Genomic DNA, 16,890 nt, shown 5'->3' with positions numbered 1-16,890 from the left:
TAGTCTGTATCAGCAAAAACAACAAGGAGTACTTGTGGCACCTTAGAGACTAACACATTTATTTGGGCATAAGCTTTCATGGGCTACAGCCCACTTCATCAGATGGAGTGGAAAATACAGTAGCAGGTGTGTGTGTATGTATATATATATACATAGTACATGAAAAGATGGGAGTTGCCTTACCAAGTGGGGGGTCAGTCTAAGGAGACAATTCAATTAACAGTAGAATACCAAGGGAGGAAAAAATCAATTTTGTAGTGGTAATGAGGGTGGCCCATTTCAAACGTTGACAAGAAGGTGTAACAGTAAGGGGAAATTAGTATGGTAAAATTAGGTTTTGTAATGACCCATCCACTCCAAGTTTTTATTCAGACCTAATTTGATGGTGTCCAGTTTGCAAATTAATTCCAGTTCTGCAGTTTCACGTTGGAGTCTGGTTTTGAAGTTTTTGTTGTTAAAGAATTGCCACTTTTAAGTCTGTTATTGAGTGACCAGGTAGGTTAAAGTGTTCTCCTACTGGTTTTTGAATGTTGTAATTCCTGATGTCAGATTTGTGTCCATTTATTCTTTTGCTAGAGACTGTCCGGTTTGGACAATGTACATGGCAGAGGGCCATTGCTGGCACATGATGGCATATATCACATTGGTAGATGTGCAGGTAAATGAGCCCCTGATGGTGTGGCTGATGTGGTTAGATCCTATGATGGTGTCCCTTGAATAGATATGAGGACAGAGTTGGCACCAGGGTTTGTTGCAGGTTTTGGTTCACGGGTTAGTGTTTTTGTTGTGTGGTGTGTAGTTGCTGGTGAGTATTTGCGTCAGGTTGGGGGGCTGTCTGTAAGCGAGGACTGGCCTGTCTCCCGAGGTCTGTGAGAGTAAGGGATCGTCCTTCAGGATAGGTTGTAGATCCTTGATGATGCACTGGAGAGGTTTTAGTTGGGAGCTGTAGGTGACGGCTAGTGGTGTTCTGTTACTTTCTTTGTTGGGCCTGTCTTGTAGTAGGAGTTTCCTACAGATTCATGGTGACTGGTGCTGTATAACGGTCACCATTATCATTAGTATTGTTGACGAGAAACAATACTCAATTTAATATGTTCCAACATGATTCAGGAAAATGAAAGGATAGCACAAAATCATTTCCAAATCATCTCCACACTGAACATTTTGTGAGAAATGAAGACTTGTCAAAGCTATGTCACCGGAATTCACTTTATTCCTTATTTCAACTGAAATTTCATCAAGTTTAATATTTTTATACATAGCTCATATGACCACCACTGCTTTCTGATATGAAGTGTTTGTTCATGTAGTTACTACAATCCCATGCATGGTATGAGAATGATTTTTTTTTTATGGATGTTTCTTTTATTTAGGGAAAAATTGGGATGTAAATTTGATTCGTAATGATACGAGGCTGAGTTCTGGCTTGAGCCAGGTATGCATCTGAAGGTCAGGAGGAGCATCCCTGTCCAGGGGGAGTGTGCAACCCACCCTAACACGCTGTGTGTCTGTTTGCCCCCCTCAAGTAGCTAGAGCACATATAGGGGATTGTGAGACTGATTCTGCTCGGAGGTAATGGATATGGTCCTTTAGTTCAAGCAGTAAAGACTTGTTCTTTGAGATCCTGGGTTCATCCCCCCCCCCAGATTTAAAGGAGTAGAGCCCCAATCCTGCGAAGACTTCTGTGTGTGCTTCATGTCACGCACTATGTGTAGTCCTATTGACAGCAATGTAGGATTGCGGCCTAAGAGAATAATCCACAAAGCTATTTTTCATTCCTGACATAGGTCATATTTAAACTCAGTTCTGCAGAAGTGAATGGCTGATGCATCCAGTCACTATACCAGCTAGTTTCTTATAGGAAAATACCTCTGCACCGGAAACCAATGTATATATGAGAATTCTGGGTAGATCTTCAGTCATCACTGATCTTACCTTTTGTTTTTAATCCACAGAAAGTGAGTGAGAAGGTTGGAGGTGCAGAAGGAACTAAGCTAGATGATGACTTCAAAGAAATGGAGAGGGTAAGTCTGAACATAAGTATTAGTTGTTTATTTTTTACATCCCACCATAAAAAGATTAGTGACTTAGCAGCACAAGTCTCCTGATTTATATTCCTAAATCATTATACAGCACAGTTGCACTTATGGTCTGTTACCCCCCTTTATTTGCTAATCAAGAAATATAAAAAACAAATATTACATACAGAGATCAGTGATATTGGCCTCAATTTAGCCATGAGTTAATCCACTGTAGTGGACTCCTGGAAGCAGAGAGTTTGCCTGAATGGATGGATGGATATTCTTATGGCACAAAGATCCCACAATCCTCAGCTCATCGAGGTCAGTTAAGAGGGTCAGAGCTGGCTGAGGAAAGAATGTGTCCAAGATGCTTAGGATATTTGCAATTTCAGAGCATCCCCCAAGCAGCCTTCACTGAGCAGGGCTCCTTTGGATCTAGAGCTGCAGTTAAGAGATGCCTTCCCCCATCAGAAACTCCACAGATGCTGAAAGTGACAACAGCACCTGCCTTCCCATGGTTGTGAATCCCTCCTGGAAGAAAAGGGAGCACAATACTGTGTGGGTCTATGTGATGGAGTGTCCACCCACACCGGACTGACAGGAGTTAAGATGGCCAGGTAGGCCAATTAACTCTACAGACTGCACCTGGAGGAGGAGCTGGAGAGCAGGGAGCTAACTGAAAGAAGGCTTAGCTGGGCAGGAATGTGTGTGTGTGTGGGGAGGGCTATAAAGCCAGGTAGCTAGCAACAGACAGGGGCTGCTGCTGGGAGAGGCCAGTCACTCCCTGGGAAAACAGAGGAGTGTTTGGAGGCTGCAGAGGCATGCAGGCTGCAGTCACTCCCTGGGAAGTGGAAGCGCGGGGTTGGAGTTGATACACCCAGAGAGAGGCAGGGAACCAGAGTGGTAGAAAGCAGTCCAGGGAGGAAGCAGTGAGAGTGGAAAGTGGGGGGCAGTGAACTGGAAGACTGCCTGGGTCACCATGGGAGTGACAGAGAATTGAAGGACTGTACCCCAGAAGGGGGGAAATGCTGAGTGACCTAGCCTGAGGGCTAAACCATGAAGAGTACGCTGCAGTTCCTGGAGCGAGAAAGGGGCTGCAGACCAGAGAGAGAGTCAGAGCAACGGCATGCAAACTGCAGAAGGAGGCATCTGCCTCAAGAGCTAATCCTCCGAGTGACCAGGAGGAGACACCAGACCAATGGTGAGTGGTGCATCCCGTGACAGTGTGTACACCCAATCTTTCATCTAGAGGGGTGAACACTCCACACCTATATGTTTAGCTCTCCCTCTCTATGCAAAATTGTCACCCTGAACATAGAGGAAACGTGAATGTAGGGGCCTTTCCTTGCTCACATCACTTAAAATCTGTAGAATTTATTTTGCTGCTTTTTGCACTGAGGCAAAACAGAGAAATTATCATCAAAAACGGAATTTGTTTGGGAAGGTTCTCAGCAGTGGAAAACTAGTGGGAGATTTATAATGGAAACTAGGACAATTAGTTAAGGGGGAGTTCCATTTTATGCTTGTGAACAATATGAGATTGGCAGACCTAGAGAATGAAATCTGCTGTTTATCCACAGAACAACAAAATCATATGCACCAACCCACACCATAGTTCTTCAACTCTGACATAGAGGGAACAGCTCTAGAAGTGACCAGCTCAGTCCCCATGGCCATTCACTCAATGGTCTCTCTGCTAATATGCCGATATGGTTGCCAATTAGAGCAGAATCTAGAGGTCTTTGTTCATATGGACAGCACTCTGCTAGGAAAGGACTACAGGTATCAGCTCGTATTCCATAGTTCACTGAGCTACCATGATATGCCACAGTAACTAACGTGTTACTATCTGGATTGCAACACATAGTCAACAAGTGAGATTCTGTACCCCGTGATCAGTCTTTTCAGCTGTGCAGTCTCCATACGTGTGGGGTGGAATTAAACATTACAAATTAGTACATTTTAAAACAAAATTTTTCACCAACTTTACCTTCCACAGAAGTCTTGTGAGGCTTAGGGCGTGGCTACACTTGCAAATGTAGAGCGCTTTGAGTTAAACCAGCCCTTGGAGAGCGCAGTAGGGAAAGCGCTGCAGTCTGTCCACCCTGACAGCTCCAAGCGCACTTGCAGCGGCATTAGGAGCGGGGCATTATGGGCAGCTATCCCACAGAGCACCTTTTCCCATTCTGGCGCTGTGGCTTGTGGGAAGGGGGTGGGGGGATGGTTGGCATTCTGGGTCCTGTCCCAATGCCCCATGATGCATCAGTTCGCATCCCAGCAATCCCTGTGCTTCAGTCCACATTTGGCGCCATCTTTCAATGTTTTTTGTACTGCGCACTCTGTCTTCCCTTTCGGTCTGCGGGAATGGAGCCCGAAATGCTGACGAGTCCGTAAGATCCAAACTGACAGTGAGGACTCCGATGATGATATCTACTCGAGTAACATATACGACATGAGATTGCATGTGGCATTCTCGGACATGCTCACCACCATGGAACACCGCTTTTGGGCTCGGGAAACAAGCACTGAGTGGTGGGATCACATCGTTCTGCAAGTTTGGGATGACGAGCAGTGGCTGCAGAACTTTTGGATGAGAAAAGCCACTTTCATGGGACTGTGTGAGGAGCTCGCCCCCATCCTGCTGCGCAAGGACACAAGATTGAGAGCTGCCCTGCCGGTGGAGAAGCGGGTGGCTATTGCAGTCTGGAAGCTGGCAGCTCCAGACAGCTACTGATCGGCCGCTAACCAGTTTGGAGTGGGAAAGTCGACCGTTGGAATCGTGTTGATGCAAGTTTGCAGGGCCATTAATTGCATCCTGCTCAGAAGAACCGTGACTCTGGGTAACGTGCATGACATTGTGGATGGCTTTGCACAAATGGGTTTCCCTAACTGCGGAGGGGTGATAGATGGGACACATATTCCAATTCTGGCACCAGGCCACCTAGCCTCTGAGTACATTAATCGGAAGGTTCTCCAGGTGCTTGTGGCTCACCGTGGGCGTCTCATTGACATTAACGCAGGCTGGCCCAGAAAGGTATATGACACACGCATCTTTCGGAACACTGGCCTGTTCAGGAAGCTGGAAGCTAGGACTTTTTTCCCAGATGAGAAGATCACCATAGGGGAAGTCGAAATGCCCATTGTGATCCTTAGAGACCCCGCTTACCCTTTAATTCCGTGGCTTATGAAACCCTACACAGGGAGCCTTGACAGCAGCAAGGAGCAGTTCAACAACAGGCTGATCCAGAATGACTGGAGTGTGCTTTTGGCCGTTTAATGGTCCGCTGGTGCTCTTTGTATGGGAAGCTGGACCTGGCCGATGACAACATCCCCGCGGTTATATCCGTGTGCTGTACCCTCCATAACATTTGTGAAGGGAAGGGTGAAAGATTCACTCAGGCATGGAACTCGGAGGTTCAACACTTGGAGGCTGAATCTGAACAGCCAGAGAGGGGTCCAGTGCAGGGCTGCAAGGATTAGGGATGCCTCGAGGGAGCAATTTGAGGCTGAAAGCCACCAGTAATGTCTGGTGCCCTGCCCGGGAGTAAAGTGCAGTGGTTCCAATGTTAGTAGGAATCTGTGTTTGCTACGCTGACTTGCAATTCCTTGCTTTCCTGGGCTAAGGTATCTTTTACTTTAAGCAATAACAAAAAATGTTTTCAAAGCCAAAAAATCCATTTATTGAAAAGAAACACAACTGCTTGGGAAACAGAAAGGGCAAGGGGGTGGGGTGGGGAATGGTACAATCACAGATTTGTGTATGTCCTGTTATCATACTCAGCCTTCCTGTCTGGAGTGCTGTGCAATGAGTGCTGCACTTCAGGATAGCTATATTGCATGGTGATGGGGGTTGAGTTCAGTGGGTAAGGGTCGTAGTTTTCGGGGCTGGGTGGTGAAGCTACAGGTGTTGGAGGCAGCTGGTGGCGATAAGAACCCGGATGTTGGGGAAAGTGGGTTGGAAGTGACATGGGAGCACAAGCGAAAGAGTTTTGGGACAAGGACTGCAGGGGCGGCAGGTGCGGTAGTGCTCCGCCTGCATGGCTACGAGCACCTGGATCGAGTCCGCTTGGCGCTCCATGATGCTTATCAGCTGATCCGTGCTTTGCTGCCGGAGCTCTGCGCTTTTGTGCCGGCGCTCTTCATTCTGCTGGTGGATCCTCCTTTCACACTCCCTCCACTCCGAGCTTTTAGATTCGCGTTAAGTGACTGCTGCATTACTTCATGCAGCATGTCATCTTTGCTTCTACGTGGCCTCTTCCTAATTCTCTGCAGTCTATCGGCCGGTGATAACACGGACAGCTGAGATCTCAAGGTTGCATCTGTAAAGGCAAAATGCAACACAGAGACAGCATTGTTCACACCAGACAGAGCAATGATTCCCCCGTACTTCAGGGCAAGCAGTCTATAGCATAATTTGCCCGTCCCAAAGAGAGCGCAAATAACCCATGGGAGCCCCAAAATGGTGAGTAAGCACAGGGTCAAGGGGGACTGATTGTTTCACGGCCGTTACTGTCCTCTGGGTTTCTGTGCCTTGGGGAGAGCCAACAGCTGCAGGGGGCCCCTATATTGAACACTGTCTCCACATTTTCCACAGGGGTTCGTCCTGGAAGATATCTCACTGCTGAGGGTGACCTGGGAAGCAAGGGAGGGTCTTCTACTGCAATGCGGCTTCTGCCCTGGCCCATACGCAGCTTGCCTGTGTGCAGCAATGGTCCCCCCGCCCCTCACGGCACAGTGGCGTGAACGTGTTAGCCTGACTGGGACAAGGACCACAGTGACTCTCCCAAGAAACCCGCGCAAGCGCATTGCCCAACTCCTGGATGAGACCTTTGAAGAGATCACTGAGGCCAATTACCGTGATGTGAGAGAGCACATAAATGCCCTATTCCTCATCTAGGCATGCATGCAGCCCTAATCCTCCTCGCCCCAAGAGCCTGCACCAAATAACTTCCTTCCCAAAATAAAAGCCGCTTACCGGGAACCTCCTCTGGTGTTTGTCCTTCCCCAAGCACTGGCTGTTGTGACTGGCTACCTTCCTCCTAGCTTGAGAACAGTTCCTGGCTGCATGCATCTAGGGATTCCGGGGTGTCTTCCTCCTCCTCAGCACCCTCGCTCCCGCTTTCCTCCTCCTCCGCCTGCCTTGTTGAACTGGGCTCTGACCATGGTGGTCCTCGGAGTGGAGGTGGGGTCGCCCCCAAGTATCACAACCAGCTCTTTGTAGAAACGGCAGGTTGTGGGGGCACCACCAGAGCGGCAGTTTGCCTCACAGGCTTTGCAGTAGGCATTCCGCAACTCCTTCACTTTAACCCTGCACTGCAGTGCGTCCCGGTCATGGCCCCTTTCCATCATGTCCCTTGATATCTGCCCGAAGGTATCGTAATTCCTACGGCTGGAGCGCAGCTGGGACTGGACAGCTTCCTTCCCACCAAACACTGATGAGGTCCAGCACCTTGCCATTGCTCCATACTGGGGATCGCCTGGCACGTGGAGGCATGGTCACCTGGAAAGATGCACTGAGAGCACGCCACGCCTTGCTGAGCAAACAGGAAGGGGATTTTCAAAATTCCCAGAGAATTTAAAGGGCGGGTCTGACGGTTGGTCACCTGAGGGCAGGGCAGTAGAGTTCAAACTGATGACCAGAGTGGCTAGAACAGGCATTGTGGGACACTTCTGGAGGCCGATCAGAGCACATTAACAGACCAGGGCGTCCACACTGGCGCTGCAGCTCTCCAGCAGGGGCGCATCAAATGTTATTCCACTCGCCGAGGTGGAGTACCAGGAGCGCTCTAGCCACGGAGTCCGGGCGCTCTATGTGCCTTGCCAGTGTGGACGCATCGTGAGTTAGAGCGCACGGGGCTGCTTTAATGCGCTCTAACTCACAAGTGTAGCCATGCCCTTAGAAACGTAAGGATGAGATTACTCTTCTTGAGAATGCTAAAGTGAGGGATTGGAGCAGAGAAAACTCCTCTCCTGTCTTTCTTCATTATCCAAGATACCTGCTTCCAGCCCTTCAGTAAACACTGGAAGTATTCTGTCCCCTGATGCACAGTCCCTGCCTGCTTTACAACCTCTGCTACTCAGCTCTTCAACACAGAGCCACTTCTGGGCTCACTACCAGGAAGTTCAGCTACTCCTGTTACTCTGAGCCACCAGTTCCCTGCTGCCCTTTGCTATTGGGAGGGAGCCAGAGCTGGCAGATGATAAAGACAAGATAAAATGGGAGGGAGAGCAGGCAGAGGAAGCTGTGACTAGCTCATCTCAGGTGTTATTTTTTTAAATAAAAATGTACTGTTTGGAGAAATTCACTCCACAGGACAGAAGATGTACTGTAGGAGAGGCTCACTGTAGAGAAGTACAACAAGGTATTTGCATAAGTGCAGCATGCACAATACGTAATAGAGAGCCACAGATCAACGGAAGCAGACTAAGAGCAACATATTTCTCTTTGGACCTGATCTTCAGAGGTGTTGCGTAGCCCCTGGCAAGTGCTGTTTACCTGGAACACCCAAGGAAGTCAGTGGGTGTTGAGGATGCTCAGAATCAAATTCATCTGGCCCTTACAGATCTGGGATCTCAAACTGTTCTTTTCTTCTTGTTAAAGAAATAAATTATAAAATAAGTATTTCTTTAAACATATAAAATATAGTTACACATATTTTCCCCAATACAACGTTATTGAAAAGCTTCTGGAGAAGATACAATTAGAAAATGCTCCCATCACATTAAAAACAATTAAGTGTTTTTAAAGAAAATGGGTGCAAGAACAGATATCAAAAAGGTACATGAGAGCTCACTGACTCCAAAAATATGAGCAATTATAATAGAAAAGTTTACTACGAACACAATTCAAATCTTGGAAACAAAGCCAGAGTCCCAACATAACTGTGAAGGTGAAAGCATGCTGGGGAGAGGTATTTCTGAGATGTTTTTCAGCATGGCCTATCATTTGTTCTTTGTTGTGTTACAGGTGTATTTATAAAGTCAAAATAAATATATTGGTAGTTTTGTGAATTGCTGCTTTTGTGAAAAGAAAGTGAGACTACTCAGGATAACTTCCTGCTCTTATCCAAAGAGCCACAAAACCCCAAGTGCATGGCAGACTTCTTACAGCAGCCAATATGTTGAGGTTATATTGCCGCTGCAGGACCTTTGCACAGTAACAAACTTCTGCCATCATTCAAGTGAGAACATGTCAGCTGATTCTAAAGAAGGGCAGCATGTTTTTCTGGATTTATATAATATGGTTTCAGTTAATCTCCAGAGGCAGATTGTTCAGCTGACTGTAAAATGAGGAGGGGTATTTGAGTCTGGCATCACTAGCTAGAGAAAAGAGGCATTTGGCTGGGAAGCCTGTGCAGGGTATGATGTACTGGTGTGACAGCAGCTCACCAATCAGGCTCTCTCAGGAGACCAACTGCAGGGAGTTAAATGGTCAGACATAGAGAAACTAGTAGTCCAGCGGGGAGGTATGGATTACCATGGCCAGGTCTCCCTTGAAGAAAAAGATCTCTTTTCACCACTGCTCCGCTCTCATTGCTGCTTAGTGTTTGAAATCTCCTTGGGAACCAGGGCCTACAAACATGTGGTTCTGCTCCAACTCAGATGATGGCTTGTTTGTGCAGTATAACAGTTCACCAGGTATGTTAGCTTATTATCGCACCGCCCAGCACCACTGCTGCACTTGTCACGCACCTTCCCCAACGAGAATCTTCAGGGGAATAAACCTAAGAAGAAGAAAAATGAGTTTTCTTCAAAATTTCACTTTTGTCTATCTTGTCTTTCTCTTCTTTTTATGTTCTTCTCATTTTAATTTCAGAAAGTAGATGTCACCAGCAGGGCTGTGATGGAAGTAATGACCAAGACAGTAGAATATCTTCAGCCCAACCCAGGTAATGAAACTTCTAAGCGAGTCGCAGAATGCTTTAAAGATATTTACCTTTTCTTGGTTGTTCCAGTTTAGAGGATAATTTGTCAGTAGCCTTTGCCACTGTAACTACTTAACCACCCTTCTCTTGGGAACTAGTTTTTTTTGTATACCCCGGTGGAGTATGTTTCAGTGTATTGTGTGTATGTGTCTGTCTTGCACATACATGGCTTGATTCTGATCTCAGTTATGCTGGTGTCAATTAGGATTAACACAAAGTTAATGGAGTTACGTTGGAGTGAAATACATTAAATGAGATCAGGTGGTATTGTTGGTTTCTGTAATACCAAGGCCAGCTGTGCCAATAGTAGCATCAGATCATTCAGAATTACAGCCATCCATATCAAATTATAAAGTATAGTTTTCTATCCTTCCCAGTAGCCAGCAATTAATCAGTGTAGGCTACATTGAGAGTTAAAATGTGGGTGAAGAAGTGGTGTGGGGTTCTCCTGAATTTTCAGCCGAGCTTGGTGAAGTCTATCTCATGTGACCATTCGAAGACCTTACAACAATTACTTGTTTAACTGAGGTCATTTCCTAAAACAGGTGAAATAGAGTTGCACTCAATACATTTCAGGATGGTTTGGGTAGTTGTTTAAGAAAGGAGGTTGCCAGGAAGGTTAATCTGTTGTATCAGTTTCATTGCAGATACTTTCTCCTGGCTACTGCAGTGTCTGAGCATGAGATTTGATTATAATTAAATTCACTGATCCTCCACTCTCCTGTTATGGGACAATGTAGAAAGTAGAGGCTGATTAATTTTTGCATCATGATTTTAAAAGTGAACTGAAAAGGTTTTGCTGAAAGTTAAAAACTTGATTATAAGATTGCAAAAAAGGAGATGATAATCATGCCTACCTCTTACATAATATGTTTCACCAGTAAATCTCAGTGCTTTATCAATAAATCATTTTCTCCATTTTATAGATAGGAAAACTTAGGCATAGGGTGGGAAAGTAATTTGCTGAGAGTCATACAGTGGTAAAGCTGGGACTAGAACCCATGTAACCTGAGTTATAATCTAATGCTACCCACTGAGCGAGTGTTACTTTAAAGTGTAGCTGTCACTGTATTTTAATAAAATTATCTTCCCAAAAAGAACCTGAGACTCCTACCTTGTGAGTGGCATCAGGGAAATCAAGATAGGGGTTTAGAATGGGAAAGTTATTTCAAGCCTGGGAGAAACCTGGAACTATACAGTTCTAAATTTTTCATTGTCTAGGGGATGTCTACACAGGGATTAAAAAAACAGTGCTGGCCGAGGTCAGCTGACTCAGGTTCATGGGGCTCAGACTCCAGGGCTGAAAAACTGCTGTGTAGACATTTGGGCTCAGGCTGGAGCCCAAGTTCTGGGACCCCGCGAGGATGGAGGGTCCCAGAACTTGGGCTCCATCAATATCTATGTGACAATTTTTAGCCCCTGAGCCTGAGTTAGCTGGCCTGGGCCAGCTGTGGCCATGCCGCAGGTCTTTTGTTCCTGTGTAAAGGTACCCTTATAGCCTGATCCAAAGCCCAGTGAGGTCAGTAGAAAGACTTCCATTGAGACCAAAGGGTTTATATCTCGGGCCCTTAGCAAGGCAGCAAATATTTTAGGGTAATTTTTTGTTCATATACAGCACTCAATACATTTGTGAGCAATGGCTACATATTGTTTATCAACTTTTGGAATCTTGGAGATTTAAAACAAACAAATTTGAAAAGCAAACCCTTTGAACTTCACCTTTAAATCAATCCACCTAACTCTTCCTTTCTTTCAAGACTGAATAATCCTAATTTTTGCCTCTCCCTTCATATGTAAACCATCTTTGTTGCTCTTATCTGACTGTTTTCAATCTCAGTTATGGCTCAGACTTTCAAAGGAACCAAAGGGACTTCAGCACCCTGTTCCCATTGAAATTTGATGTGGTTCTGAGCACTATGAGAGAGAAAAGGGAGTGAGTGGGAGATGCCAGCAGGAGACTTGAAACCTGGTAGGCTTGCCTGATGAGCTAACCAGAGACACCTGGTGAGGGGAGAGAACCACAAGCAGCTAGTTCCTTTATAAGAGAGCTGAAGCAGTTGCTTGAGAGAGCTGACTCTGTAAGTCTACAGGGGAGTTAGCTCCGAGCAGGACAGTGGCAAGCCGAAACCCGGGTGGATCACCTCCTAAAAATTCACTGAAAAAAGGGAAAAGGCTAGATGAAGGAACCCTTTCACTCACCAGGCTCCGAGGTAAGAGCCATGCCTTGGACTCTGAGTTCTACTTTTGAGTTATCTGAATAAACCTAAGCCCCTATAAGGGTGGTGATTGGACAAGCAAGTGTGTGGGGTCTCTGTAAAAGGGCATGGAAGAGGGAGAATAAAGGCAGAGCAGAGGCACCCAGCCACAAGAGGGGACATGGGGGTAGCCAACTCATCCACACATACCTAATTCACCCAGACTTCTTTGAAAATTCCAGCCTACATGTTTCTTAAATTCAGGTGAACGTAGCAGTGTCAAAAAAGTGTTCCATTGCCACTGTAATGCCTTCAAACAAACTGCATTTTTTTAACAGACCTCACACATCCAGTTTCCTTTTCTAACTGCCACTGTACCCTGAGCAGACATCTCTATTGAGCTACCCAGGATAAGCCAAACTTTTCCACAGGGATAGCTAAAGTATTTCCTTTGGGCTTCATGTCTCTTAAACCTTTTCCATCAGGGGTTCCCGTAAGATCATACACAGCCACAGCAGTCTCCCAGTAACACCAATGACTTACTATGAGAAGAACTTGGGCAAGCCAGTACATATGAAAAGTGTGGCTGTCCAAGTTCAATTTAGTCTGGAAAGCTGTTGCTTAGCTTTCAGTGGGTTGTTTTAAAGGATATGTAAATGCCAGACAGGAATAAAATCAGAAGAAGGAAGTCCTGAGAGAAAAGGTGGTCCATTGGTTAAGGCAGTAGCCTGGTACTTGAGACACTTGGGTTCCAATCACTGCTTTGCCACAGATTTCCTGGGCAAATCATTTAACCTTTGTAGGTATGTATACATAGCAATTAAACACCTGTGGCTGCTCCGGGTCAACTGACTCAGGGTCGTGGGACTGGGGTTGTAAAATTGCTGTGTAGACATTCAGGCCCAAGTCTGGAACCCTGCAGGGGGGTCCCCCAGAACTCGGGCTCCAGTCCAGGCCTGAATGACTACACAGCAATTTTTAGCCCCACAAGTCTGAGCGAGCTCACCTGGGCCACCCATGGCTGTGCCATAGGTCTTTTATTCCAGTGTAGATGTACCCTTTGCTCCTCTGTTCCCAAACTAGTGCGCTAAGACCTGTTCTATCTATCTTAGATACGTATGTGCCTCCCATTGCCATCTTATCTGAGCTCCGCATCATGGTTAATGTATTCATCTTCATAAAACACTCTGTAAGGTGTGGAACTGCTATAAGCCCCATTTTATAAGCAGGGAATTGAGACCCAGAGTGCCTAAGTGACTTGCCCAAAGTCATGCAGAAAGTCTGTAGTAGAGCAGGGACTTGAACTCAGGTCCCCCAAGTCCTAGAGTGCCCTAGCCATTAGACTATCCTTCCTCTCTCTCTCATTACCCTGCTAAAAAGTCTGCATCGTGGAAGAACCTAGAGGCTGATTCTGATCTTGTATACACCAGTTGTAACTCTGCTGAAATCACTATGAAGTCAGTGATGTTGCAGTAGTATTAAACCAGTTTGTGTGACATAAGACTCAGTTCCTGGGACTTGTTGCTTTCATTTGAATAAATATTATTTGTTGTGCAGTAATTAGCTAACAGCTGAATGGGTTTGTGTGTCTGTGGAAGTGTATAGACATCTGCCATAGCGTAAAATAAAATAAAAGGCCATTAACCAGACAAATTTCTTATGAGGGTAGATGGCCAATCTTCATTCTCCTTTAGTGAGTGAGTATTAAGGTGTCATATCTTCCTGTTTTGTGGGTCTTACTTCTGCAAACGGGCAAATATGACCATTAACATATATAAACAGAAAAAGGAGAAACAAAATCAGATCTTACAAATGTGATTCTAATACATAGTTCAGGAAATACTTGCTGAATGGGAGCCTACATTGGTTATATTCTGGCCAAGATTCTCAGCAGTGTGAATGATTTTGAGGTGCCTCAGTCTCTTGGGGTCCAACCTGAGTCATCTAAAAGGGGCGGATTTGCAGAGGCCAGATGCCCAGCACTTTCTGAAAAATCAGTCCCTTTAAAGATCTCTTGAGTTGAGTACCCAAAATCTGAAGAACCCCAAGTTACTTCTGAAAATCATTCCTCCATGTTTAAAAATGCACACATGGCTGCCACACCTTACAGGATTCCCTCCTCGGGCCTTGGTGCTGCACAATGCTTTAGTAAGGCTCCATGCTTGTGCAGGGTCTGTCAGCATGGAGCTCATTGTCAGATTGGTGCTACAGGCACTCAGAAGCCTCAGGTTTGGTGGAAGGATATACTACTGCAGTGTTTCTCAACCTTTTTGATACCACGGATAGGCTTGCTGCCTTCCTGCACTGTGTCAGGGACATCTCAGGAACCCTGGTCATTGAGAAACACTGAGCTAGTGTGATAGAATGGTCCATTTATGAGTGTTGCAATGGTTGGCTTGCAGAGGTCAGACAGAAAGAACAGACAGCACTTGCAACAGGCAGGCAGCTTAACCAAGAGGAACCAAGGCAAAATCATAAAAATCTATTTTAAATATTATAGAGCTGGAACATTTGAGTCATATGTAATGTATCAACACTATATATGAATCCTGTAAGAATTCCATATGCTGTGTGAAACAGATCAATAACACTGCTCTACAGCCAAAATGCTTCTGAAATAAATGTAGTCAAACTTTACTAATTCTGGGTCACTGAGAACGAAAATGATGCTTAAAATTGTTGATTGGCTCTAGTTTTCAAGATATGCTATTGGGTCAGTATATACGACCCTTGACTTGGGAATGGCGGAGGATAAGTGAGTTATAAAGGGAAGGGATCTCAATTTAAAATACATCTTTGACTGGATCTATGAATAAATCTATGACTGGGTTTGGACAGTACTTGCTTTTTAGGCAAAACAATGAATGATGCAATCTGAAGCTGGTATTGCGTCCTACATGATATGAATTGCATCATGTTATTCCTAGAAGTCATGGATGATGCAATCATAACGAAGCTTACATCACTCTGCTGAACAAATTGCCCTATATCAGTCTAGAAATCATACAGTGTTGTGCTCTCTTATTTGTCAGTGTTTGATTTTGCAAAGGGATACATTTCTGTTTAGCCAAAGTGAACAGAGATGCCTCGTACTTGTGTGAACAATGCAGATAAGTTCTGCTATGTTTGTGGTGAAGTGACTTTTGCATCACAAAAGCGCAGTATAACCACTATGGTTAAGAAAGCCTATCACCTTTATTTTGGCTGCAAAATTGGAGATCAGGACAAGAGGTGGGCCCCACACATATGCTGCAACACTTGTGCAACAAATCTTCGCCAGTGGTTGAACAGGAAAAGGAAATCTATGCCTTTTGCAGTGCCAATGATTTGGAGAGAGCCAACAGATCATACCAGCAATTGTTACTTCTGCATGGTGCCTCCAGTTGGGAAAGGTGTGTCAAAGAAGAAAAAGTGGACTGTGCATTATCGAAACATTCCATCAGCTATACGCCCAGTACCCCAATGAGAAGGACTGCCGGTTCCTGATGCACCAGAATCATTCTCACTTGAGTCAGACGAGGAAGAGGATGAAACTTCTGGTCCTGAACCATCAATGTCACAGGACCCACATTTTCTCCCATCCTCCTCCTCTGAACCACACCTCATAACACCAGGTGAACTGAATGACCTTGTCAGGGATTTGGAACTACCCAAGAGTAAGGCAGAGCTGTTGGGCTCCAGACTACAGCAGTGGAATCTCCTGGCAGGTGATGTTAGGGTTTCCATGTTCCGTGACCATTAAAAGGATCTTGTCCCATTCTTCTTCATGGAAGGTGATCTTGTAGCCTACAACAACATCGATGGTGTGATGGCAGCCCTCAACATCGTTCACGATCCAGATGAGTGGAGACTGTTCATTGATTCATCGAAGACGAGTCTTAAAGCTGTTTTACTGCATAATGGCAATATTTTGCCATCAATTCAAGTTGGTCATGCAGTCCATCTGAAGGAAACCTATGACAACATGAAAGAACTTTTGAGGTGCATAAACTATGACCAACATCAGTGGCAGCTTTGTGGCGATTTGAAGGTTGTGGCTCTCTTGCTTGGTCTGCAGACTGGATACACAAAGTACTGCTGTTTTCTCTGTGAATGGGATAGTCGTGCAAGAGATTCCCACTACATCAAAAAAGATTGGCCACTCCGACAGTCATTGGAGCCTGGGAGGAAAAGTGTTCAGCATCCACCACTTGTTGAATCAAGGAAGATTTGTTACCACCCTTACACATCAAGCTGGGTCTGATGAAGAACTTTGTCAAGGCCATTGACAAAACACAAGCAGCTTTCAAGTACCTCCGTGGAAAATTTCCAAGGTTAAGTGAAGCTAAGATAAAGGAAGGTGTCTTTGTTGGTCCTCAGATTCGTGAACTTCTTCGAGATGATGCATTTGACCATGCACGGCGTGGCAAGGAAAAGACGGCCTGGAAAGCCTTCCATTTAGTGGCAATAAATTTTCTCGGAAACAACAAGGCAGACAACTACAGGTTGTTGGTGGAAAACCTCCTCAAGGCATACAAAAGCCTTGGTTGCAACATGTCACTAAAGATACATTTTTTGCACTCTCATCTAGATTTTTTTCCACCGAACTGCGGAGCAGTGAGCGACGAGCACGGCGAGCGATTTCACCAGGACATTGCAACAATGGAGAAACGCTATCAGGGCAAATGGAGCCCATCAATGCTTGCAGACTATTGCTGGTCAGTGACAAGAGATGCTCCATTTAATGAATACAAGAGACAAGCCAAGAAG

The 16,890-nt window shown here is 45.4% G+C and overlaps 1 protein-coding gene across 1 annotated transcript in view; it reads left to right on the top strand.

Moving 5' to 3' along the window:
• Positions 1–1,958: 1,958 nt before the first annotated feature.
• Positions 1,959–16,890, top strand: part of SH3GL2 (SH3 domain containing GRB2 like 2, endophilin A1) — a 39,244-nt gene continuing 24,312 nt past the window's right edge. Inside the window, exons 1-2 of the mRNA XM_065406423.1 lie at positions 1,959–2,024; positions 9,838–9,910. Of these exons, the coding sequence (XP_065262495.1) occupies positions 2,016–2,024; positions 9,838–9,910 (82 nt within the window). The 5' untranslated portion in view covers positions 1,959–2,015. The remainder of the gene's footprint in view (positions 2,025–9,837; positions 9,911–16,890) is intronic.

This window comes from Emys orbicularis, chromosome 6, assembly GCF_028017835.1.
Source record: "Emys orbicularis isolate rEmyOrb1 chromosome 6, rEmyOrb1.hap1, whole genome shotgun sequence".
Lineage (NCBI taxonomy): Eukaryota > Metazoa > Chordata > Testudines > Emydidae > Emys > Emys orbicularis.
This window is presented reverse-complemented; position numbering and strand designations above follow the sequence as displayed.